Source organism: Nilaparvata lugens, chromosome 1, assembly GCF_014356525.2.
Source record: "Nilaparvata lugens isolate BPH chromosome 1, ASM1435652v1, whole genome shotgun sequence".
Classification (NCBI taxonomy): domain Eukaryota; kingdom Metazoa; phylum Arthropoda; class Insecta; order Hemiptera; family Delphacidae; genus Nilaparvata; species Nilaparvata lugens.
The window spans coordinates 82,144,894-82,172,480 of NC_052504.1; the positions used below are offsets into that span (position 1 = coordinate 82,144,894).

The 27,587-nt window shown below is 34.2% G+C and overlaps 1 protein-coding gene across 2 annotated transcripts; it reads left to right on the plus strand.

Moving 5' to 3' along the window:
* On the plus strand, positions 1–26,788 carry LOC111058622 (rRNA N6-adenosine-methyltransferase ZCCHC4-like). 2 transcript variants are annotated; one of them, XM_039445147.1, is made up of 9 exons: positions 1–270; positions 10,250–10,442; positions 11,068–11,215; positions 11,992–12,189; positions 18,128–18,353; positions 19,433–19,543; positions 21,562–21,716; positions 22,580–22,705; positions 23,797–26,788. In XM_039445147.1, exons 1-9 carry the CDS (start codon positions 165–167, stop codon positions 23,926–23,928), a joined length of 1,395 nt encoding a protein of 464 aa, XP_039301081.1. In that variant the 5' UTR covers positions 1–164; the 3' UTR covers positions 23,929–26,788. The 2 variants fall into 2 exon arrangements, with proteins under 2 accessions (XP_039301081.1, XP_039301090.1); XM_039445156.1 differs by having other exon boundaries at positions 19,478–19,543.
* The last annotated feature ends 799 nt before the right edge of the window (positions 26,789–27,587 follow it).

The following is a 27,587-nucleotide window of genomic DNA, read 5'->3' on the forward strand; positions in this document are numbered from 1 at the left end:
TTTAAGGTTATGTTCATTGTTGTTTGCGCGCTCATCGCCAATCGCCATGCTCATGCTTGTGTTTGATCCAACAAGCCAACCACCTTCAGTTGCAGGTTGCAGTTGGCTATTTTATTTTTCATAATTGCATAAATTATTTTGTATTTTAAAAACTTTATTCTCAAATGAAACATATTTATAAAATGGCACAAAGTAAAAATTCGGCAAAATCCAATACTGGATTAAAAATTGACTGTGAAAATTTGGAAAATAATCCACATTGTCCACATGGTGAGTTGGTTTTTATGTACTAAATTTATTGTACCAAGCTTTGCTTTATCTTATAAGGGAGTTTATAATTTGTAATTTTACTCATCTTTAATTATAGATTTAGCAAATCTTTTTAGGCCTATTTTAAAAATGTTCTTTTCCTTAATTTTTCAACCGGTAAGAAGCCTTGTACTTTATTGGCATTGTATTTATCATTTAGTCATCCTTTTGCTTTGTCAAGTCAAGTCAGTTTTGCTTGGCGTCAAACAGTTGTGAGAGGAGAGTAATATGTTGAATTAGATCAATGAATAGGTATTACGGGATAAATTACGTTTTTAAAACAAACACTACCAACTAATTGTTACATAATGTAGCCTACAAATAAGCTCAGTTAACATGATTGGCAAGAGATCAGGTCACTCAGTTTGTAATAGCTTTATAACGTAATAGCTTTTCTCAATCAGCAACCTAATTATTACATTCTAGAATGTACTGAAACTAATAGAATGAGGCAAAAAAGACAAACGATTAATACTTACTTATACTTGAATATATGGAGTTCTCCCACTAGAAGCACATCAGCGCCGTGGTCGTCATTAATAAGTCATTCTAATCCTGTCTCGAGTCCTCGATTTGGGCGAGTCATCTCTTCAAAATACTCTTGCAAGCTGTACTAAGGTTTCTTAGTCGGGAAAACTTTAAGTCTATTTTCAAACAGATTTGTGTTGTCCAAAGTCTTCAGTTCATTTGGTAGGCTGTTGTAAATCTTTGTACAGATAGGCCTATATCTAGGTTCACACTGGGCCAGTCTGGATCGAACCGCCAACACGTGAGAATCATTCCTCCGCCTAGTGTCTTAATGGTAATATTGTTGGTTGTCTTGAAAAACACTTGGCTTTTTACTCACAGTTGAACTTGCTTCCAAGATGAAAAGTGCATGCAGGGTAAGTATGCCAGCTTCCTTGAACAAGGGCCTACAATGCGCTAAATAGGGTTGCTTCATTATGGTTCTTATGATTCTCTTTGTAGCAATAATAGCCTACTCTTTCCATATGCGGGCTGTTTCCCCAGAAAGGAATTCCGTACTGAATGATGCTTTGAAAACAGCCATAGTATACTTTCATAAGAACTGCCCTGTCGAGAAGTGGTTGAAGACGGCGCAACATATAGCAGACAGCTGTTAACGTAGTCGAGAGACACTCAATATGTTGCTGCCAATTTATTTAGTATTTATTTAAATAGGTCCATAAAAGGGACCACTAATGTGAAGCCCACTGGGACACGTCAAAAATAAAAGAAAAGCAACTGCCCGGAGGCAGAAACCAAATAAGAAAATAGGCACTCACCACACTGCTCTCCAACATAAAGAACTCACGGAGTGAGTACAGAGGGTGATCCGTCAGCAGGCTCCCCAGAGCCCCTAGAGACCGCACAGCAGGCAGATCCCTGGCCAACAGAGGCAGCCTATTATAGAGGCTGATAAACATATGAGCCAGACCAGTCCGAGTTCTGCTCAGCCTCTGCTAGGGTAAATCCAGCCTGAGTCTACCCCTAGTCTCATACGTCAAATACAAGGTACAAATACTACAAATACTAGTAGTCAAATTACAAGGGACCTCATCCACTCCGGCACTAGTTTTAGTGCTTATTTGAATGATTCCTTTTATCTCCTCATCAGTCACTGGCCACAAGCAAAAATCACCCTTCCGTGCTTCACACTCCATCACCTTTGTTTCATCTTTTACCTGTCCAGTTAGCTTTTCAATCACAGATACGAAATTATTATATAACATGTTTGCCACATTTCTAGGATTTGTTATTAGTTCATCATCCCTCCCGGGGGAGCTGCGCATGCGCAGGTACAGGGAAGTTGACATTATGAGTAGCTCTTCATTTATTAGAGATTTTACCAGTTAAAGTGAATAATTAAGTGTTTTAGATTTTATCATACTAACCAAATAGTGCCGTTCAATATTATAATCACACTTAGACCCTGTGAACTGTAAGTAAAGACTTGTGATATCCACTTTATTCGCGATTGAGGGTTTCTAACCTCATTTTTAAACTGTGACAAACTGTATTTCGGCAGTGTTCTGTTTTGATTGTCTGTGCCTGTGTATACTGATTAAGGAGGGAGAGAGTGATAGATTGATTGACAAGCGACTGAGAATACTGCTTGTTTTTGCTAGAGACTAGGCTTTTGCTCTTATCTGGCTGGTAATTTGATGAGCGGCCTTTCTGTTTCTATCTATAGATATAGACTGGCGTAAATTGTATACTTGGTGGCCGGAGTTTTTGGTTATTTTGACAACGGAATGTTAGTAACTTTTGATTCCGAAACAGCTGATCTGAACTGACCTACGCCAACGATAACTACGGTAAACCGGCCGCGCCAATACTTAAATATACGCACCGGGTCACTTTCTCTTCGTATTAATTTACTTAATCGGAAAAGAATTTCAATTTTGCTTATCTTTGCGTGTGATTGTCTGCTACTATCCTTGGTCTTTTCCAACTCTTTCCTTCCACGGGCTTCCAAATTGTTTCCTGCCTTGAAGGCCCTCTTGGCGCTGTTAATCTCCTTTGACTCACTCTTCCTTTGACTCTTTTGATAAGCATAATCAGAATTGATTGCATAATCAAAATTCTATTGTTTTTCCTTGTATGCGAATTAGCTCTATACGATTGAAACAAATAAACAGTCAATTAATGTGAAATCGAGTAAGATTGATATGAAATCGACAATAGAAAAGAGCAAAACGTCAAAGGGCAACCCTGCTATTTTATATAATAATGTTAAATTTAGAAAAGGATCTTGCACAAGTAAAGGTGATATTACCTGGCATTGCCTTGTCAAAAACTGTTCTGTATCGATAAAGACAAATAGCAGTGCATCTATTATTCGAGAAATTAATGGGTCGCATACACATGATAGTCTGGCTATATCATCTATTGAAACCGACGAGGAGTCGCTGCTATTATCTCCGTCTAATGTTGGCAAAGAGATCAATTTCAATGATTCTAATATTTGTGATAAGTCTCAAACAACCCATGAATCTGCCTTGGAGCTTGAGAATCTACAGTTGAGAGATAGGATAAAAGTTCTCGAGGAGCAATGGAGTGCGGCGATCAATCGTTCGATGGAGCTCGACTTTCGACTGATGGAGGTGTCGGCGAGTGAATCGCGAGTGCGGGCTGCGGGAGTTGAGAGTGAGGAGACGTCTTCTCGTGAGGCTACACTTATGGATCGGATTAGTCATTTTCTTAAAAATGAACTTCTGACTGATACGGATATGGACTGTTTTTGTAACTATTTGATTGATTCTTTTTCAGGTAAAAATTATGTTGTTCTACCAGCGATAACTAGCATGATAATTAATGATAAAAACGCAGATTTGTCCTTCCTTAAGGAAATTGTCTATAAAAATGATATAATTGCTTTTGTGGTGAATGATAATCAGCCTTCCAGTACTAGGGATGGTTGGTGTGGTTCACATTGGAGCATTGTGCTGTTTGATAAAATTGGTAAGGTGTTTTTTAAGCTGGACTCAATGGGTGAACTCAATGATAAATATGCGGAGGCTCTGATAGGGAGAGTAAGTTCGATTTTTGATTCAGATAGGTTGGCTTATATACCTTGTCCTCGCCAGAACAACAACTATGATTGTGGAGTATTCGCCCTGTTTTTCCTTGAGGAAGTGTTCAAGTTTCGTGAAAAAAACAGTATAACTAATTTAACAGAGGGTCTCTCTTTTGATTCTAATTTTAATGCGGCCAATTATAGATGGAGGATTCTTTGTAATTTATGTCAGATACTGAAACCAAAAACAATGTCTAGCAAGTCGTTAGGATTACTAGAATGTAGAAATTCAGAAAATACTGTTCAGGGTACGGCACAAATTGTAATGACATTCATAATAATTTCTCAGTTTCTAGACAGGTAAGAACTTCTAAAACTAAAAATAGTTCTGTTGAGAAGAAATTAACAAATACTGATCTTGGTAAGCGGAACAAAAATAAGATTAAAATTTTCAGTGACAGTCACGGTCGTGACCTGGTTCACTATCTCAACAGTGTGGATTCAGGCAAATCTAATTCAGTCAGTGGGTTTATTATGCCGGGTGCAAAATTAAGCCCGATTGCCCGTAATATTGAAAGTGATAGTGCTGATATGACCAGTGATGACCATGTTGTGCTAATGGGAGGGGCCAATGATGTATATTGCAACCAGTCTGCCAAATTTTTGAGAGGTCTGCTCACTGTTCTGCAGTTGTTGGTATTCACTAATGTTTTAGTATCTACAATTCCAGTCAGACATGACCTGCCTGACTGGTCTTGTGTTAATGTTGAAATTAGAAAAATAAATGGTAAAATAAAAAAATTGTGTGGGAAATTTAGTAATGTGAGGGTTATTGATATCTCAGACCTGCAAAGAGATATGTTTACCAGGCATGGCCTTCACCTAAATAGGAAAGGGAAGATGGCACTGGCTGATAAGATTGACAAATTAATGAAGTGTTCAGTTGATAATAGAAGAATAATTGAACTAGGGTATGGAGAATGCTACTCGGAAAACTAATTGTTGGTCCTGTTGAAATCTTTCGCGATCTACCAATTTCTAAATGCAAAAAACAGGACCTTCAGAGAAATTTAATAGTATGGTCACTGAATATTCAATCCTTAAGAATGAAGCTTTTTGAACTGGAGGCTATTATAAATAAAAGGGAAGTTGAGGTAATCTGCCTGAGTGAGCACTGGCTAAGAGAGGAGGAAATTTGCTTCTATGTTCCTCAAAATTTTGTTTTGGCTAGCTTCTATTGTCGACGTTCTCCTTATGGGGGTTCTTCGATCTTAGTTAGAGAAGGGCTAGATTTTAAACACATTGACATATCATCTTATTGTTGTGAGACTAGTTGTGAGGCGTCAGCTATTAGGCTTAACAAATGGAATGCCCTAGTAATAAGTCTTTATCGTACTCCAAGCTCTAATTTTGAAGAGTTTATCACTAATTTAGAGCGGCTATTAACATTTGTTACCAATAGGATTAAAGGCTTCAAATACCTAATACTGGCAGGCGATTTCAATGTTGATATAATAAAAACCCTAGAACCTAGTACTCAACATTTCTTGAATTTGTTGAGATCATTCGATTTATATTGTGCAAACTCTTCTCCAACTAGGTTCAAATCATGTCTGGATAATGTAATTAGTAATGTTTCTGCTGCATACGTTCAAGTCTCTCAATTAGAACAGGGTTTGATATCGGACCATGCGGGTGTTTGTGTATCTTTTAATCTAGAAAATAAGCTATCATCTCCAAATAAGTGCAATGAAATTGATGAAAGCCCTGGAAAAACAATTTCTATCAGGTTATTTTCGGAGAAAAAGTTGGATAATTTGAAACAGTCTCTTGTGAATGTTTGTTGGAAAAAAGTTTACAAATCCAATAATAATGTAAATGAGGCAGCTGAAGCTCTTTTAAGTATTGTAGTGGAGTGTTTGAATAGCAGCTGTCCTAGATTGTCATTCGAAAGTAGAAGCAAGAAAAAATCTGTGACAAACTGGTACACACCTGAACTTGGAAAATTACACATTTTACTGTTGACATCCTACAGTAAATTTAAAAATACTTTAAATGAAGATGATAGAAAAATTTATAAGAATGTAAGAAAGCTTTACCGAAAAAAGTTGATAGAAGCCAAAATAATAAATAATAGTAAATTTATCGAAAAAGCAAACAATAAATGTAAAGCTGCATGGTCGATTGTAAAAAAAGAAACTTATACTGAAACCTTCAAGAAGCCAATTACAATCCCTCCTGACGTTTTGAATGAGCATTTTTCTAATATATCGAATACAATGCAAAATGAGGTTCAGGAACAAAGTGAAGCATCATTTTTAGAATTTTTGATCAAAGCTCCTAAATCGAAATATAACTTTAAATTGAAGACAGTGGATATGATTTCTGTTAAAGCAATTGTGAATAGAATGAGTAACTCCCGTAGTGAAGATTTCTATGGAGTTTCTAATTATTTAATTAAAGAGATAACTGACGTTATTCTGCTTCCCCTCACGTTTATTATAAACCTGATTATTGTCATGGGATGCTTCCCTGATTGTCTGAAGTTGTCCAAAGTCACACCTGTTCTAAAGAAAGGAGATCATAATGACCCTTCGAACTACAGACCGATTTCTCTCATACCTATTATCAGTAAAATTATAGAATTTTGCCTGCTTATACAATTATATGAATATTTCATGAATAACAGCTTATTGTATCCCTACCAGTATGGTTTCCGACCTAATCACTCCACAATTGATGCGGTTGAAAAAATTGTGGACCTAATCTTGCAATGCTTTGAGGAGAAATGTATGGTAGGATCCAGTCTAATAGACCTGAGCAAGGCCTTTGATTTGGTTTCGCATGAGATATTATGTAAAAAACTTGAATATTATGGTATTGTAGGCAAGGAGCTAAGTCTCCTAAGAAGTTATCTTCAGGGTAGGAAGCAAAGGGTTATCATAGATGGTAAATGTTCCAATTTCTTGAATATATATGCTGGTGTTCCACAAGGATCGGTACTTGGACCGTTTCTCTTTTTGGTATTTGTAAACGATTTTAGCTTCAATGTATCGGGTCTTTCCGTGATGTATGCTGATGACACCACCTTAATTCAGTCAGATGTGAGCATAGAAAATATCAATAAGAAGCTTGATGGATCTTTGGTACAAGCTAAAACATGGTATTCAACCAATAAGCTTAAGATAAATGAAGAGAAAACGGAGAAAATAATATTTCAATTGGGACACTCAGCAGGTCTTGACAAAGAAGTTTTGAAACCAGTGAAACTTTTGGGTATAATCTTGGATGCTAAACTCAATTGGGAGGAGCATGTTGATGGTCTATGTAAACGCTTAGCCAGAGTAGTATATCTTCTGAGGCGACTGAAAAATTCTGTAAGCTCTGATACAGTAATGATGACATATTATGGTCTTTTTCACTCTCATTTGGCTTATGGTGTTAGAATGTGGGGGAACTCGACAACACACAAGAGAGTCTTCATATGGCAAAAAAAAGCTATTAGGGCTATCCTAGACCTTCCCCAGAGAGAATCATGTAAGCCACACTTCATTAAACATGGTATTCTGACCTTGCCATCTTTATATATTCTATATAATGTTATGCATGTGAAAAAAAGATTACAGAACTTTCCCAGACACAGTGATTACCATACCTATAATACAAGGAATAAAGAAAACATTGTTACCCCTAAAATAAGACTGACCAAGAGTTTGAAAAGTCACATGTTTTTACAATTCGCTTTGTTTAATAAGTTGCCAGTAAATGTTAAAACCCTGCCTGTTAATAGATTTAAAAATGCAGTTAGTTTGATTTTAAAACAGAATGGTTACTATTCGGTCGACGAATATTTAAAATCATGATGATGTTTGGTGCTTTGAAATGTAGTAAATGTTAGTGTATAATCAGTAACAGTGTGGTTTTCCAGATGTTTATCAAGTACCATACAAAAATAATAATAATTACAATAGCCTGCTTTTTTATAATATTTTATTGAATTTTTAAATATTTTGATAGTATTGTATTGTAATGTTTCCTGACTTATATTTATTATTAAGTATATTTGAATATGACTTTTTATGTGTATGTTTGTATTCTAAAGCTTTACTGCATATTGACACTGCCTATTGCGATTAATTTTGTTCAACGGCAATAAAGAATTCTTATTCTTATTCTTATTCTCTTCAAATTCAAATTGCAACCATTTATATTCTCATCAGATGTTAAGTTTCTTACTACATACCAAGATACCTTGCTTGAATTTTTTGCACTATCAATCATGGATTTATAAAAGTGTCTTTTAGTATCATTTAGCAAAATAGAGTATTTTTGTTTAGCATTTTTGTACCTTTCTTTCAATTCCAGTGTTCCCAGTGTTCCTGGCTTGCCAGTACATGTCCTTCAATGCTTCCTTAAAAATCTTTATTGCTAATGCTGGAAGACTGTCTTCCACTCTAGAAATTGATCAGCTTGGTAGGCTTATGTTAATATTGTTTTATCTCTTGGTACTGTGTTTATGAATTTTTCTTCTTAGGCTGGTCACTAGCAGTGGAACATGCATTATACACAGTTAATATACTTACCTTGTAGTGTCATCACAGCGAATGGTTTCAAGCAAAATTTTGGAGGTTAGGTTTTTCTATCTCTGTTATGTTGTTTTTTCTTCGCTTCTCTATTTGAGGTTAAATTATTTTTGTATCATTATAATTCGTATTCTTCCATTGTGGTTTATTTATTGTTGTTGGTTTTTCATGTTATGTTAGAAGAAGCCTCTCACTGATTACAAAATATGCGGACATGTATATGTGTGCATGATAAGCATTCATATACAAGCATGTTCTACCCTTAGTGACCAGCTTTAGGGCCAAGCCATACTAGAGTTTCTTTTGGCCAGCACAGCAGGACAGGAAGCTCAGTAACCGATTGGCTGATTGAAAAACGCCTCGTGTGACTTGGGCCCTTAGGGCGAAGCCATTGGGGCGTTTTCAGACGAGTCGGCAGGGCATGGAACTCTACGATTGACTGATTGGTTGGCGTTCTTGAAACCTGGTAAATCTGAGCTGAGAGCTTCCTGCCCTGCAGACTCGTCTGAAAACGCCTGAAAAAACTCTTCGTGTGACTTGGCCCCTACTGTGGAGGGCTCGTTGTGATTTTTAACGTACAGGAGTGTAGAGCCTGACAGATAGATGGGCTTAGTCTGACTGTGTCCTGCTCAGTCTTGTTTATGCTCATCCAGTTTTACTCTCTCTGTGTGGGTTGATGATCTGCCTGTTTTCAAGCTCCCCCACATAAACATGTGTTCTGTAAAGAGCGTGTGAAATACAGAGAGAGAAGAATGTGAGAATCTCTTTGTGATCACATCTGTAATTCCACCAAAGAGCGTGAGGCCATACAAAATCATACTCTGAAAAAAAACAGAAATAGTAGACCTTGAGATGCAGGAACATGACATTCATGTTCCTAGCCAAGAAACGACCCAGCTCAGCCTGCAGGAGACACCTTGTATGTGTTCAGTACATTACAGTTCAGTATTCAGGACAAACCCCAACAGACACAAAATCATACCCCCATCCTCATTTCTAAGGCTGAATATGATTGACTGGGGTTTTTCTTTATTGAGGGGAAATGTTTGCAGAAAACAATTCCAAGGCAAACAATGGGCCCGTTCTGTGTACATGGAATGTGGTAAATAGTCCGATTCACAATTTACCAAGTGAAAAGTTCCGCGTTCCATGGGAGGAATTTTGACAGATTCTGTTCCAGAAACCTGTTCCAGCTCCAGCTTTCTGCCCCACAGTCGAAGTGTGGTAAATTGTCCGACATGGTACAGTTCCAACTATCTGAGCTCTCATTGGTCGATCATTGTAGTCTGCTTGCTTCTCTGCGCATGCGCTGATAGTTTGTTTACCATAGCATATAATACATAACCAACAATATGATGTTTGATAACCATTCATTAAATGATTTTTTTCTCGATAGAAAATTTGAGAGTAATGGAATAAAATAAATTTACACTTTTCTACACGGTAGGTTTGTAAAACAGCCTTTCTTCATTCACCTAGCTAGTAAACGACACATTTTAGTGTAAATCAACTTTATATGTGCGCGCCAAAAGCTTTAACCAACGATTTTGAAATGGCGTTCCATGGGAACATTTTGCACTAGTCACATGATGGAACAATTTACGATTGGAACTGGAACAATTTACTGTACACAGAACGTACACAATGTGGTCCCAAAATTACAGCCATCAGTGCATCAACTTTACTATCAATAAAGGTGGTTTCATCTGCAAAATCCCTTAATCACACAAACACTCTTCTTGTTCTATAGTATAATCTTCAAAAATTTGTTGTAGTATTGTATTTTTTTATGTCAACATATTCCATTATAACTATAGCTTGAATTTTTTATTTTCAGGACCAACATTACTCTATAAAAGACTGAGTAATGGCAAAGAGACTCAAGAGTATTATGCGTGCTCCTCTTATCAAAACAGAAAAGACTGCTCATTCATGTTTGTAAGTAGGTCAGTAGAGGAACGGAAAAAGCAAATAGTGATCAGAGAAAGGAGAAAACTTTTCTCAGACAATGTCACTGAACTAAGAGAAAGGTGAGTTTTGTTTTGTGTAATTCTTTCTGGGTTTCGGGTTATCAAACCTTTTGTTTGGCAATTTCTTTGCTCAATTGAACTGGCGTACAAATAAAATGTTATGATTTATTTGAGTCTTGGAATTGGAAAAATTGGGCAATCATATGATAGGTGTATTGCGTTGGCTATATTGCTTACGCTTTCAGTGCTCTAAATTATTGTGATTATTATTAGAAGTGTTTGAATAATATCATTTAGACGATAGACCTGATGAAAGTTAGGAGAAACAGTTTGGCGTTTATCCTGTTGATTCTCTACCAATCATACCGGTACCATATCCGGTCGTGAGTTCATGGAAAGGATATTATCCTCTACAGAGAGCCAATAATTATTTGTCGAACCATTTAATGTAAATTCTTTGTAGATTTATGTAGCTACATTTCAATATTATTGTCGATATTCAAAATGCTTTCATTGTGATTAATAATTGTTCGTTCATACTTGAAAAATTCGTTGAATAAATAGCTATAATGTAATTCATTGTAAATTGGTGTATAAGCCAGAGTACATATTAAAACTTATATGAATACTGAACTTCAATCTAATCTGATAATCTATTTGAAAATAACAAAATTGTAATTTTCAGGTTGAAAAGGCTCAAAAAGGCCGAACCATCAGAACGATTTTTCTGCTCTACTTGCAGTTGTTTAATTTTCTTGGAAGAGCAGAATAAACATGCCGAACACAGTGTGAAAAATAATGTAACTGATTATCAATTAACACATCCATCTCAGGTTAGTATAATAAAAAGAATGCCGGGATAGTTTTCTTGATATAAAACCTATTATCCGCTATATATGTCCTCGACAAAGTTTAGTCTGCTAGTAATTTTAATTCAGATTGATTAAAATTATTCTAATACATTATTTTAAGAAATGGACTTAATATTACGTATTTGATGGAATGGACTTGACATGACTTTTATAATTATTAGACTTAGGCCTACTTGACTTGAGATGGCTCAACTGTCGTATAAAATTTAGTCTAATAAAATTGAGCACCTTTCGAAAAATACACGAAATGTAATTTTGTTTCGACCAAAATTGTAATAAGATATTACTTATGATAGCATCTGGACTATGACGTATACATGTAGGCCTAAACATGATAAATTATGAAATATTTAATTTGATTGATGCAATGATTATTATGGGCTAGCTCCTGCTAACCGTGAACATGACTTTTTGATATTGCAATGTAATCTAACCATAATCATGCTTATCAATAATGCTTGATAAAAATATTCTTCTACAATTAGTTAGTCATCCACAACTACTGGTACTCTCACTCATATCATTAGTGTAATAATTTTATTCACTAGTTATATTATATCACAACGAAATTCTACGTAAATAAGACTACATCTTTTATATTTTAATTGAAAAAATTAACCTGATTTCTATTCAATTGTTTAACGTAATTATTCATTCTGCTAACATCTTTGGAGTGAAAAAACTTGTTAATAAAACTATCTGCTTGCAACTTATCATCTGTTTTCATTTTTTTTCAGTTACTTCTACTCCAGAGTGACTCGAAACGAGAAGCCCAGTTCATGTTCTCTGTGAATACAGTGGATGTGATATTGGGTGGACTCAAAGCTCTCAACTTCAAAAAACTAATCTGTATTGGGACTCCAACCATCCACGAGAGAGTTATGGAGTGCAAAGACGGAATGGAGTCGATTCTGCTCGACATTGACCACAGATATGTGAGTCTTCCAATCATATGAAGTACTGTCTTAATTTAAAAAAATTATTGTTTCATTGAATGAACAATTTTGAATTTCATTGCAAACCAAAGTTTCATTCATTTCTCTTATCATCATTGCAATAATTATAATAAAGCACAATAGATTGTAAGAGAGAAAATGCAAATCTTGAGTAATTTCACTCCCGAATTGAGATGAAATTGCTGTTTCATTATCAATCTCTAGCATGTTGCTGTTTGTTGTGTACTTTTAAAATAACTTCAAAGTTTAGTTGAATTGAGCATTTTATTAGCCTAATCAATTATTTGCAGATTTTCTTATTTGAAGTTTTCTTTCTTCCAATTTTACTCCTGTTCACCCTTTCCAATTCTCTGATTCTCCATCAACCTTGTCACGTTAAGCTATAAGCTAAACTATTTTTTTATTGATTGTCGTTCAAATAAGAATCTAACATCATTCGAAAATATCCTTTTGAAAAAGTTCTGTAAAACTTATATGCATTTTTTTATCCAATCCTAGATCCAGTTCTACAGTAACTTCAAAGTTGAATTGAACATTTTTTAGTTTAATCAATTATTTGCAGATTTTAGTATTTGAAGTTTTCTTTCCTCCTATCTTCAATTAATTGTGTTCACCCTTTCCAATTCTCTGATTCTCCATCAACCTTGTTCAGTATCAGTTCGGACGCCGAACAGTTCGGTTGTGCTTGTTATCTGTGTTGTGTTTAACCAGTGCCAGTGAGAATTCTGCTTATCGACTGAACGAAAAGTAAGGTTACTTCATGTCATAATCTTCAGTCAATAGCTTTCTTCTTCTATAAATAATTTCTTCTTTCTATAAATTATTACCAATAATAATTAACTTACATTAAAATTTTTAATTTCTCTATTACCTTTCTGAGTCATCACCTATTCCTTAATCCCATCGTATTTCAGGGGCCTCCAATATCCTAAGTCGTCTCGATAGCCCTCCTGACGCACGTTCTACCTTTCTTAAATAATATTTACCTCTTTTATTAATAATTGATGTCTTTATACCGTAACGCAGTTAAACATTGGTGTTCCTTTAACTTTTGGGTTTTCTTTAACAAATAGTAAATAAAAGTAAGAAGATAAAAATGGTTTCATGAAGATTGCACGCTATGCAAAGATGCGAGTGCAATTGTAATAAAGTCTTCAATTCAAAAACTACATTAATTTGCTCTTCATGTAAACTTCATTTTCACTACCTATGTGCTAAGTTTACGGAAAGTAATTTCAAGAAACTATCAAAACAAGCTACAAGTAGGTGGCGTTGCAATACATGTAAGATTTCTAAGAATAATAATTTAATAAATATGCCAGACAACCAGGTATCATTAAGTAGAGAATTGATCGCTGAACTAAAAAAAGAAATAAGAGATGCAATAAGTGAAGAAATGAAAGAGATAAGAGCTGAGATTAAAAAAACAAATGAAAACGTTTCTGACCTAAGAAACTCGGTGGATTTTTTCTCTAATAAAATCGATGAATATAATGTAATGATTGAAAAGTATAAGGTGGATCACTCTAATTTGGAAAAGGAAAACCAAGTATTGAAAACAAAATTGTTCGTGCTGGAAAAAGACCTAACAGAGCTCCAGCAATATGGAAGAATGAAAAACCTGGAAATTCATGGAATACCGGTAACAAATAATGAGAATATTGAAAAAATAATCGAAGAAACAACAAGAGTCCTAAAAATAAATAATGAAGGAAATCTGGGAATTGAGGCTGCTCATAGAATTCCTGTCAGAGATAGGAGAAAGGTGCCTCCTATTATTGTTGCTTTCGCGTCAAGAAAAACCAGAGACAATTGGATAACAAACTATAAAGCATACCAAAAAGAAATGAGACAAAACAACAGTAATGGATTGCGGAGCACTCACATTGATAAAAAATTTGAAGACGGACCGGTATTTGTAAACGAAAATCTGACACCTCACACAAGACACCTATTCAACGAAACTAAGATGGAGGCAAAGAAGAACAACTATAAATTCAACTGGATAAGGAATGGGAAGATATTTGTCAAGAAGGATGAAGCTTCACGAGCGATTCGGATATACGACACCCACACACTGAAGGAGTTAACATCAACCGACAACAATGACGGATCGGAGGACAAGCAGCAGGAACAACATACATAGGAAACGGAGGAAAATAGTGGTATCTTTCAAGATATATGACAAATAATAATTATAGTTTCGATGATCTTATAGATTTAGAATGTTACAATACGGCTGAGATTGATAATATATTAAATTTTCACCCCAATCAGTTTGAGAATGAGTTATCCAATGATTTTTTTGATATTATTCATATGAATATTCGGAGTATAGGAAGAAATTTTGATGAATTCGTCTATATGTTACATAATTGTAAAGTGAGTTATGATATCATAGTATTATCAGAAACTTGGATAAGTGATAATGGGTTTTTTGACTATAGTTTGGATGGATTTACTGCAATAAGCAAACCAGGGCAACTGAATAACAGTAATGGTATATGCGTTTTTATAAAGAATAATATAGAATTTAACGAAGTCACTGGGGTAAACAAAGAAGCGGATACTCTTACAATGAAATTAAAAATGAATGGTTCAATAATAAATTTGATTGCCGTATATAGGTCTCCTGCCGCTGACATTGATGGTTTCTTATCTGATCTTGATATACAACTGATATACAAAAATTATCTTGGTGGGCGACTTGAATATAGATCTATTGCAAAACAGTAGAATATCAAATGAATATATAAGTTTGATGCAGATAAACGGTCTCAAGTCATTTATTAACAAGCCAACAAGAGTAATGAATAATACGAAAACCTGTATCGATCATATATTTTATAGAAGTGCAAAAATTAGTGAAGAAAACATTCTAGGAGTAATTCAAAAGACTTCTATAACTGATCACTATTGTACAACTTTTCACATTAGAATAGAAAAACAGGCATCTGAAAAATCGAATAACTCCAATAATTTCATTGAAAAAATAAATTTTGACAAACTCTTGGATTTTTTAAAAAAAGAAACCTGGATAGATGAGATTTCAGAATTGGATAACTCTACTAACTTAGATAATATAGTTGACCGTTTCGTAAATAAGTTGTTATCTTATATAAAATTATCAACTAGTCAAATAGAATTAAAAAGGAGGAATAGACCCCTAAAAGAATGGATAAGCTCAGGCCTGGTAAATTGTATAAGAACAAGAGACAAAATGCATAATGCCTTGAAAAAACAACCTTTTAATGTCACATTGAAAGAGAGGTATATAGCCTATAGAAACTTATTAAATAAACTTATTAAATCAGCTAAATTCGAATTCTATAAAAACAAACTGAAATCATGTGAAGGAAACAATAAAAAGGTATGGAACTGCATCCAGGAAATTTTAGACACTAAACGTCATAAGCTCCCCCCTGATATTGATCCTGAATTATTAAATAATTATTTCTCACAGGTGGGAAAGACATATGCAGAAAAACCATTTGAAGAAAATGAAAATTTTCCTCAAGAAACTGGTAATAATTCTAACTTTCGATTTCTGAATTCATTTTTCATACGTCCCACAAATTATGATGAAGTTATAAATCAGATAAATAGTTTAAAAAATAGTGCTGCTCCTGGTTTCGATAATTTAAGTAGCGTTTGTCTTAAAAGAATAGCCCACTTCATAGCTCTACCTCTAACTTTAATCTTCAATCAATGTATGGAAACAGGGCATTTCCCAAGTCATTTTAAAATTGCCAACATAATTCCATTACACAAGTCAGGAGATAAAACAAACCCAACCAATTATCGTCCAATTAGCCTTATAAGTAATATATCCAAAGTTTTTGAAAAAATTATAAAACAACAGGTTGTTCCATACTTGAATAAATTCAATTTAATAAACAAATATCAATATGGTTTTCAAGAAAATAAATGCACTGAGGATGCCATGGCTGAACTTGTAAATATAATAACAAATAACTATAAGTCAAATAAAAAAACTTTAGCTGTATTCCTGGACCTGGCTAAGGCGTATGACACCATCCCTCATTCAAACCTGCTTGAGAAACTTGAAGGAAATGGCTTTCGTGGTCCAGTATTAAGACTATTTGCTAGTTATTTGGAAAACAGAACACAAGTGATTAATTTGAATGGAAGGGAGAATAAGATAGCTTTGTCAGGATTTGGCCTACCTCAAGGAACAGTATTATCCCCGATTCTATTTCTAGCTTGCATAGACGATTTATTGAGTCTTCCTATTCAGGGGTGTAGGATATTGTCTTACGCGGATGACACTGTATTAGCTTTTACTGGATCCTCGTGGGACAGTGTTATATCTCTTGCTAACAGTGGACTTTGCAGGGTGAGGTCTTGGCTTGTGAAGAATGTTTTGACATTGAATTATAAAAAAAGTGTTTATATGACATTTTCTCCGAACTCGAGTACACAGCCAACTGACAAAATAGATAATGTAAATGCAGTTAGAGTACATAAAAGGACTTGCTTGAATGACCCCAACAATGATGATATGAGTTGTCCATGTCCTGTGTTAGAGAGGGTAACTGAAACAAAGTATTTAGGTGTCACTTTGGACCCAAATCTAAGATGGAATAAGCATATAGATAAGATGTGTAGCAGGATGAAATTCATGATTCATAAATTCTATAAACTGAGCTTACTAAAAGAGAAATCTTTAAGTAAAATGGTCTATCTTGCATACACCCAATCAGTTTTTCAGTATGGAATTAGGGTCTGGGGTGGTGCTTTTAATGCTCATTTCAATAAACTAAATATTATTCAAAAGAGTATACTCAAGGCAGCACTAGGAGTGCATAGAAGGTACCCTAGCCAGCAACTTTTTATGGAGTTCGGAGTTCTGTCAGTTAGGCAACTGTATATCAGAAATCTTGTTAAATATATCAGCAACCATATACATCTTTTTACACCTCATTCAACTAATTATAGTTTTAGATCAGTAAATAGATGCTTTGTTCCTCGAACAGATCTAACTATATGCAGAAGACAATTCAACTATACAACAAAAAAGCTTATTAATTTTATGCCAGAACATTTCATTGCAGGAAAACCTACAAAAGCACTTAAATTAAAAATTGAAAGCTGGATAAAGACAGAAGATATTATACCTAAAATATTTTAATTTGATGTACATATACTGTCTTCCTCAGTTCCTCTGAATTTATTATTAGTAGGGCTATACTCCCAGATTAATTTTTCTCTCTCTGAGTTTAAGTTTTATTTTTTGTGTCATGTGTACTGTATTGTATTGTTTTCCTCTTTTTGCTTACAAAAGGAATTGCATATATGCTACAAATGAATTACATTATGTTACTAAATGTTACTATAATTACATATGTACAGTGAATTGTAGATTAATAATTACATGAATCATCTCTTTTTCTTTTGAGTTTTTAAATTATTATGAATTCATTCTAGTTTTTCTACTCTCTTAGTATTTCACTCTTAGTACTTCTTCTTTTCGGATTGAAATTTTATTATTTTTTTTTCTAGTTTTTCATACATTCCATATGTTTCTTTTTTCTTTATTATATTTTTTCTATTTTCGACTGAATCTCAAGCCACTAATTATAGCCGACTGATTACTCGTTGCCATCGCTCAAACTATTTAGTTTTGCTGGTAACGCCAATGATAATATTATAATCAATGTTTAAATGGAAAATATTTTAATTTTAAGTATATGAAAATTTTTATATTTTTCACATTTGTAAAGTTGTGTTTAATGATTTTGGCAATAAATATTTCTTTCTTTCTTTCTTTGTCACGTTAATAAGCTAAACTATTATTTTTTCATTGATTGTCGCTCAAATAAGAATCAAATCATTCGACAATACCCTTTTGAAAAAGCTCTGTAAAACTTATATATATTTTTTTATCCAATCCTAGATCCAGTTCTACAGTGGTGATCACCAATTCTGCTGGTTCAACATGATGAATTGCTTTCCTATGAAGGGGCAGCATACCTTCGATAGGGTGAGAGATTTCCTTCATTGCGACGATGTTGTCGTACTCATGGATCCACCTTTCAGTGCTCGGTCAGAACCTCTCGCCTACACCCTGACTAAATTAGACTCCGTTTATCAACAACAGATGCGTGATAATCCTCTACCTGGTAAGTGGAATATCAGATAATTTGAAAACTAAGAAATATATAACAGTCATTTTTATGCAATTTTACTAAAAACCTATCACTCTTCACTTAGAGCGCTTTTAGACTTGACTTTCTCAGTAGACTGACCTCAAGTCCAATAAGTTTTTGTAGTTTTATTAATAGTTTTCACTATTACTTACTAAAACTTTAGACTGCTAATGTCGTTGTAAATGTGCTCAAAATTATACTTTAACGTACAGCTCTTAGGGAAAGTAAATATTGAATAAAAATGTTAATCTATTCTTCTCTAATTGCTGTATTTCAAGTCTCCTTGGCTTATTCCTGGAAAAATATTGTACAAAATGGATTATTGAATAGAATATTTCATTGATCTCCAAATAAATTATTCACAGTAGGCTTTGTCCTCTTACTAAACTTAACTATATTATTTTGTCTAGGGTGTTGCGCCCATAAGCTCTAGGCTTGTGCCTGCTTATTGAGTGTATAATGATGAGAAATAAGTTAGTGTATAACTAATGTAAGTACCATCAAATGAACACGGAACCAACTACTTCTGTAATTGGACAAATAGTAAACGAATCTATACATTGAGGAATTGTTTAGACAAATTAGAAACATTACATTTTCTAAGAAATACGTGTGACGTGTGACCTACAAATCATTTGTCCAATTTTTTCATTTCAAAGGATTCAGTTGAGCATTTACTGTTATTTACAGTATATTATGATTCAGGCTATGAACAATTTTGGTTGAAAACTAAATAAAAATCTATAATTATTGATCAACAATAATATGAGTATGAAACATCCACATGTTTTTTAAAAATAAATGTGTATTTTTTAATATACGAGTGAGGGAAGGTTATTCTATTCTGGCCATTTGTCATTCCATATTATAACTTTGAAATGTACGTGTTGAGTTGATAATAGATTTGATTTAATTTGCAGTTTTTTCAAGTTGCGATTAGAAATCAGATCTATATTATTTTGTAACTTAAACGAAGAAAAATAATTTTATAGAAATGCAATTCCATTGTCACTGAACTTGATCATGCTCTTGTATGCTTATGTATGTTTCAGTTGTGTGGATATTTCCGTATTTCAAAGAGAATGACGTTGTTTCAGCGAGGCACGATATGGTTATGTTGGATTATGACGTGAAATATACAAACCATAAAAAATTCAACGAAAGTGAGTTTATCATTGTTAAATTTGTTAATTACTGAATCATTTATTTTCATCGTAATATGAATATGACATCCTCCACTAAATCTTCAAATTAGTGATTATACACTGTATTACTGTATACAGTGTATTATCTTCATCCTCTTTATTACCTACTGTAGGCCTATGTAATGTGAATCATAATCGTATGTCTACAGACTACAGAAGGAAATAAATTGGAAGTTTTTGTTCAAATGCTAATTAATGAATAATTATTATTGAACGAAAATCCCAATTGAATGCTGTAAATAGTTTGTAGACTGGCTTCGTATAAAATGAGCGCTGCTATCCAGAGATTGTAAGTTTGGTTCAAGGGTAAGCATTCCTGACCGGCAATTAGGAGGAACCGGGTTCGATTTCCGGGCTGACAAATAATTTTTGTATAGTAGCGCTCATCGAATTTCCATCTAGTTGTTTACCCTGTTGCCAATATTTGCAGTAGCAGAAGTCTTCGGGGTTATTTACAGTATTTAATTGGGATTTTCGTTTAATAATCGTATGTTGTGTTATTGCCTGGCTGTGATATCAGCTGTTGCATTAATTTTTCCTTCTAGAATTTGAATCATTAATACTCAGATTTAAGACTTATTCATATTTATTTCCATCATATTTTCTGCAATGTTTCAATTGATCACTTAATCACTTCTGAATAAGACTATCTTTTATGCCCGGTTTCACCAACCTTGTTAAAATATTGCCTAGCCATGGTCAGTTAGACCATAGTCAAAATTTGATCACTCGTTGAAACATATAACTGTTCCACCAACCTCGGGATTGTTCAAAACCCCGTCGGTCAAATCTGAACTTGGTCAACTCTCGTAGCTGTACTTTTCTGAAGTTGTCTAACATGTTAGCTGGCTTGCTATTGGCTACATCTGATTCTTATATTTTTGCTCAAGTATTCTAACCTTTAAAACTCAAATGTTCAGATAGATATATCGTGTCTGTTGTGGTGTAAACAACCAAAATGGATAAGGTAAAAAACAGTAATGGAGTAAATTTCAAACCCGAAGAAAAGCAGGCGTTGATTGAAGTAATATATAAATACTGCGATGTGTTGAAAAATAAAAATAAAAAGTTCTATTATTATATTCGATCATATTATGAAAATATGATTTCGTATTTTCTTATGATCAACTATTACCGTGTAATACCCAGTGAGTATAGAATACATAATGTAATTACATTCTATACTCACTGGTATTACCGGCCTTATCGAATTGCATTGGTTACTGCAATGCACATTAACTGTCACAGTCGTTTTGCTCTGTAAGTTATAGAATGTCAAGTTCCTGACAATGCAACACAGACGTTTTTATGGTCACAAATCTATAATAATATTTCAAATATAAATAATTGGATACTCTAGTCAAAGACATTTACAAATCACTATCAATTTTGGCATTTTTTTGTATGCACAAAACAACGAAAGAGCATTCAATTCTGATTAGCAGCATTGAAGCATCAAGGTTGATCCAAGGATTGAATAATATTATATTGTGTACTAAAAGAGTAGAGCAAATATTTAATTCAACTCTGTTATTTCTCTTGAGATTCACGCGGTCACGAGAAATATCTTCAAGAAGTTATATGTACATTATTTCTTCCTCAAGATCTTCCTCCATTTTCTATAGCCTACTATAATAATTACCAATTAAAAGAGTCCGAGAACGAACCTAATAAATAACTTACTACAACGCAATTCAATCGCACTAAAAATTTTGACATTTTTCACTACAAACAAGCAAGGAACTGATCGAACCATTCTTTTGACCGTGTTTAAATAATTTGATTGCCCGTTCGGCGGCAGTCAAACTTGATCATCGGTTTAACCGTGGTTGAACGTAACTGGCGTTGGTGGAACGAGTTATTGTTGATTTGATCATCAGATAGAACCAATCCCTTGACCACGGTTGGTGAAACCAGGCATTAATGTAGCACCGGTAGCATTTCTCTAAATCATGGTTTACTTTTCTTATTGACAGGTGACAAAACGTCTGTGATAAGAATGTTCACAAACCTGGATGCGTCAAAATTTGTGCTTCCTGAGAGTGAAGGGTACCGATACTGTAAAAAGTGTAATCGTTGGATTTCAAAACATAATAAGCATTGTTTCAAGTGCAAGATATGTCCATCAAAGGTGATTTTGGTTTTTAATTAGAACTAGTTTCCAATTAAAATGCTTGGTAATTATTATTTTTAGCATTCTATGATATCATGTATTGATCAATTTACATTAATAATGATAATAGTGAGGGTGATGTGTCCACAAGCTCATAGGCTTGTGCGTGGGTAATGAGTGAGAGGGATGATGATGAGAGATGACGACTAATTTTTAGGTAGTCGGGACCGACGGCTTACCGTCTCCTCCGAAAGACGATCTATGTGATTGTGCTGTGGTCAAAAACTGTTGTGCCCCGGTCGAGATTCGAACTCGGGTTCTCTTGATTATTAGACCCGCGCGTTATCACACACTCCAACGAGCCACCCATTGATCAACCGTAGTTTATATTGGAGTAAGGAAAGTGTAGGGCCTGCTATTTGGTGTTTAAAGTGGATTCTATTGAGAAACAGTCTGGCATGGAAAATGAAATTGAGTTATAAATATTTTATTATTTGTATTAGTTGAGGTTTTTAAAAATATTTCAACAAAGTGATTTAGGTCTATATTGAAGCGGAGTTTTACAATCTTTGTAACCTATTCGATGTTAAAATTAGGAAGACATATTTTTAACTGTAGAAAATTTAGATTATTGCAATATTACTACATAATTAATTCTTTCTCGATTCAATAAAGCTCATCATTGGAATTTCTTTCCTTGATCGTCATAGTTCATTACAGTATTTGCAAGCCATCTCCATTGAGTCATTGAATCATAAAACTGGAACATAATTGAAAATGATGAATTGAACTATATTCGTAAAAACTGACAAAAAATAAATTCAAATAGCCTGTGTTTTGTTCTCATATAATATAATTTAGTATTGAATGTTGTGTTGCAGAATGGGCAGCCCTACAAGCACTGCAATGTCTGCAATCGTTGTGTCAAACAATCATGGCAGCATTGTCATGAGTGTAATAGATGTGCGCTCACAGACCATCCATGTCACATGTGGCAAACTACAAAGGTGTGTGTTTTTTCATTCCTATTAACATTAACAAACTTATAAAAGTTGAAAACCATGAGAGTAATAATAATCTATAATAAGTAATAATAAGTAATAGTAAGCTTACTCGTGTTCACCAATCACTCAACTAATGATATGAATATGATAACGTTGAAATAAAGCTTTCTGGTAGTTTTCACTGGCGAGTTTTTGGAAAGTAATTATCAAATAGATTTTTCACGGGTCAGCTGACGATATTTATTCACTTTTACAGTGAAAGACTAGTACAGTCCGGGTCCTGTAGCTTTGCCTTTTGGCGAAGGTCCACTAGACTACAATACTTCCTGTTCAAACCTAACTCATTATTCGGTGAATTTCTGATAAACTATTGCCTTGTGCTAGTAAAAAACGAATAACGCTATAGGCCTACCCCACACATCTGCAAAACATGAGAAGACCATCAAGAAGGCCATGGATTGTCCCAACGTCGAACTCAACAACCGACCACTTGACACGGAATGTCACTTGAAACGAGGATACTTATGTATGATTTTTCACGCAGTCTATTATCATTCATTCAAATATTGCTAATTAGCCAATTTGATGCTAGATTGTAATTAAAACTGTAATCTTTTGATTTAAATAGCTCAAGTCTGACTATAGATTATGTCGATTCAAATTCATCGCTTCCAGCATTTCCTGGAAAATACCCATTTTTGCGTAATCTACAAAACGAAAATTCCTACACCAGCGCGGTGTATTTGTGCTAATTAGATCTTCGCTGTATGAAATACAACCAGTAGTCTATTGCCAATCGGGATGCTATTATTGTGTTATGCAAATGTTGTTATTCAATTTTCATTTGAAGAAATGAATCTGTGAATATGTTATCTGTATGATGAGAAAGTTAAATTATAGCCTTTTGAAAATTATGCTCACTTTGCTTATTATAATTCCATTTTTCCAGTTTTCATAGAAGGCATGGTTCACATACTCTTCATAGTACTTTAAACCTATTATTAGCTTTATCTTTTAAAAAGAAATGTGTTTTTGTGCCAGAACACATATATGTGCTATGTTTCCATTTTGTTGAATTGCTTTTAATTTTTCAGGTTCAAAAGCCGGAGAAAATAGTTGAAAAGACAGTTGAATTGAAGAGGAGATCTTCAACAAACACTTCTAAAGCTGCTAAGAAAAGGAAAAAGACACATGGAAGAAGTAAGCCAATCGAACATCTCAGCTGATCCCGGGGTAAAGTACTTTATCGTTTGGCCACATCTGCTGAATTCTTTCCTGGTACACTGTCTTCAAACCGTGTTCATGAGAATCTGATGTCTCAGTAAATTCAATCAATCTCTTCAGTTATCCTCTGGAAATGTCTACTTTCATCAACCTGATGGAGAACTTCCACTATTCTACAATGCTCGTACACATTATCACGTTTGAAGATTCCGCATTGTTCATCTTTTTCAAAAAAGAGTTCAAAACATTGCAAAAACAGATGAAATGAAACAATAATCACTATATTATATCAATATGTAACTACTACCGTAGATATAGTATTACTATAGGTGAAAATTATCGATCTTTTAATTGTTCTCTTATAATTGGTGGGAACTGAAAAAGAAGAAGCTAAAAATTCTTTGACTTAGTTGTTAAGTAATGAATTTCAACTGTTCCTTGAGGGATTATTCAAATTACTGAACGCAATCTAGTATTATGAGTGTATTATCGTAAATCTTCAACCTTGAACTGTAGCTCGGAAAATTTGAAGGAGCTTAAGTGGGAACTGACTCCACCTAAGGGTCCTTTTGTAACTTATATTTCAATTAATTGGAAAGAACTCACCGGATTAAGCTTTTTGCCCCTGGATATGCTTCTGTCGGTAGAGCATCAGGATCAGATTTGTCCTCCAGTTTATCAGCACGCTCGCACTAATACACGTTTATTCAATTTTTTCACTAACGAATAAATTTCCGTCCGCACACTTCAACATATAACGAGAGTCCGGAGAAGAGTCTAGAAGAGAAGTGAACGAAACAGCCGGGCTCCTTCCAAGTTGCCGGGAGAGTACCGTTACAACGAGAGAAAAGGCCGATACTTCCCCAAAGTTATGGAGATGAGGGGTAAGCTCCTTCAATTGAGTGAGATATATAACAAGTATCTCCGTGAAACAAAATCAAACATGGAGCCAGAGGGAAAATTTGGAGAACACCTTTCCGAGAGAGGATACAATAATAATTGAAAATAGAAATAATTTCACGAAAGATTCACATTTATATCACAGAATTGAAAAGAAAAATCGTTATTTTATTAAAGCTGCATGAAACAAATGATAGCTGACTGGCACCTTATCTTATCGATAGTAATCGCTGCTTGCTATCTGTCAATTCGAGCTATGCCAGCCCGCTTACGAAATGTGTTGTCACAAGTGCTAAAACAATTTTTTGTGTTATTGAAAAAACTCATTCATTTTGAAACTAAAAGACAACTTAAGTTTAATACAAAGCTAAACTCGCTTTGTATTAAATACGCCAATGTTATAAGGTTTTCCTTCAATGTATTTCAATTTATATTTGTTCGCTATCCAAACTGATGAATGGGTCGGATTTGAAAGAAACATATTTCAGCACCCTGCTCATCGCTTTCAACATAATGAAATATATTTATTCGGGTTTTCAATCTCTCAATTTCCTCATAGCTTTACTGCAAGCTAGAGCATCTCGGGATTGGAGATTTTTGAAACGTGGATCTAAAAGTGTAGCCACAGCCGCATGGTGATTATACTCAATCGCTCCAAATCGCTTTTGTAGTTCTCTCTTGATGCAGTCCTGTACTTGTCCCACATCTACTGACGAAGTTTTAAACTTTTCCAACTCTTATGCCATACAGTTCTGAAATTGTGAGAAACTTCTCACCTGATACTTCCTTGTTCGCAAATTCAAACGGCCTAAACAGAGATAATGACTGTTGTATCCTCCTCATTCCAAATGATTTTTTTTCTTTGAATCATTTTTTTTGCATTACATTTATGTTCTTTACAGTCAAAAGAAATAGAAAATGATGAGTTTATTTTTTTTTTTCAATTTTTAACCAAAATATTTGATGTCGACTATACTGCCCTCCTAAGCGTAAAAGACGTATCTCAGAAAACCGTAATTGTTGGGCAGAGAGATTTTACTTCAGCTCTATCCCGCACAAAGTAAAATGACATATTTTGATGTTTTTTTTACTAATCATATCAAATAGTGTTTCTACAACTAATTATAACGTAAAAATCTCAAATTTCTTTATTTTTTGCAAAATTTATGAGATACGACTTTCTGGCTAAGTAAGTGCATTGGAATTGTATGCTGAAATGATGTAAGCAATAAAGTCGTATCTCATATAGAAGTAGGAAATCCATAAAAAACATTGATAAATACATTACATTATGAGTAAAAATCTTGTATTTCAAATATTACATTAGGAGTTTGAAGTCTTGTATTACAACGTGAATCATCTACAACTAAAATAATCAATGTAAAAAATCAGTACTGTTATTGATACTGCTATTGACTCTCTGGTAGTTTTTCCCAAAACTTGATCCGGTTCTTCTCGAATAAACCACCAAGATTATTCAAAATGTTCTGTCTTTTCGCTGCACTTATGCCAATAAATTTGTTTTTTTCCTGTGGATGTGGAAGAATACCTTTTTGTAATAGAAGCAGACAGGAAGTTAAATTCTGTGTACTCATCAGTGAGGAAGTCATTCCTGTATTTGATAGTTTTTAATCCTCTTGTGAATATGACTCCAACCATATCCTGGAGGTAGGGCCTAGGATTTGTCTTGGACAACTTGTACTGTGAGGAGTAGTCTTTCCATTCAAAGAAATGTTTCAGGTCCAAGGCCAAAACTTCAGTGTTAGGTGATGCATTTTTTACAGCTTTAACAAAATCTTCAAAATCTTACAATTTATTGCCGATTTTCTGCATTGACAGCTCAACTCTGTGATGAAATGAATCGGCTGCCATGAATGTATGCCCTGGTTCAAAATACCGTATAATTATTTCATCACAAGCAATTTCATCAGAATTTATTACAAAAAAAAAAGAAAACAAAGACCAGTTCTTATTTTGTGCTGTGCAATTGTCTAGCCACAGAGTAATTCGTTTTGCCAGAAAAAACTGATAGAATGTGCTAATCAATTCATCTTTGGTTCTTCCAAATAAGTCTTCGTGCCAAACAGCAGCGAAGGGCTTTGAATGTTTCTGTTTCTTACCAACAGGTACAAAACTTTCATTATATGCAATTATTCTGTGAGTGAATATAGCTGATTTAAACATATCTAGACGTGGCAACATAATTATTTTTCCCATGTCAGCACAGTAGATTATTGAAGTCAAATCTTCATCTTTTTCTTTATCACAATTGTATAAATTTCTTGAGTTCTTTGCCCTATCAATGTAATGTGTCTTTTCCATTTCTTACAAATTTCACAGGAATCTTCCAGATTTTCTTTGTTGTGTGTGTTGGTGTGCATATTAAACTCCTCACACCCTTCACACTCCTCGTGTCCAAGTTTGACTACCGAAATATTCATCTTTCTAGCAACTGTTCGGTATTTTTCGTAGGAGCAAACATTTCCGTATCTAGATATGAAGTCACCATGCATTTTTACGAATGATAAGTCACTAGCTAAATATAACCTATTTGGGGCATGCTCTCGCCGATAATGTGAAATTGTTGGTCTGAAAGAATTTATGTTTTTCAATTGGCCCATCATCTATTTTATTGTGAGGTGTTTGAATACTGCCTCTTTGATCTTTCTTAGCAGTGACAGAGTTTTTAGAACTCTCCAAAGCTGTTCGTAGTACTCTATCATTTCTGCTGTCATACCCTAAAGTTGTTAAGAAGAAACGT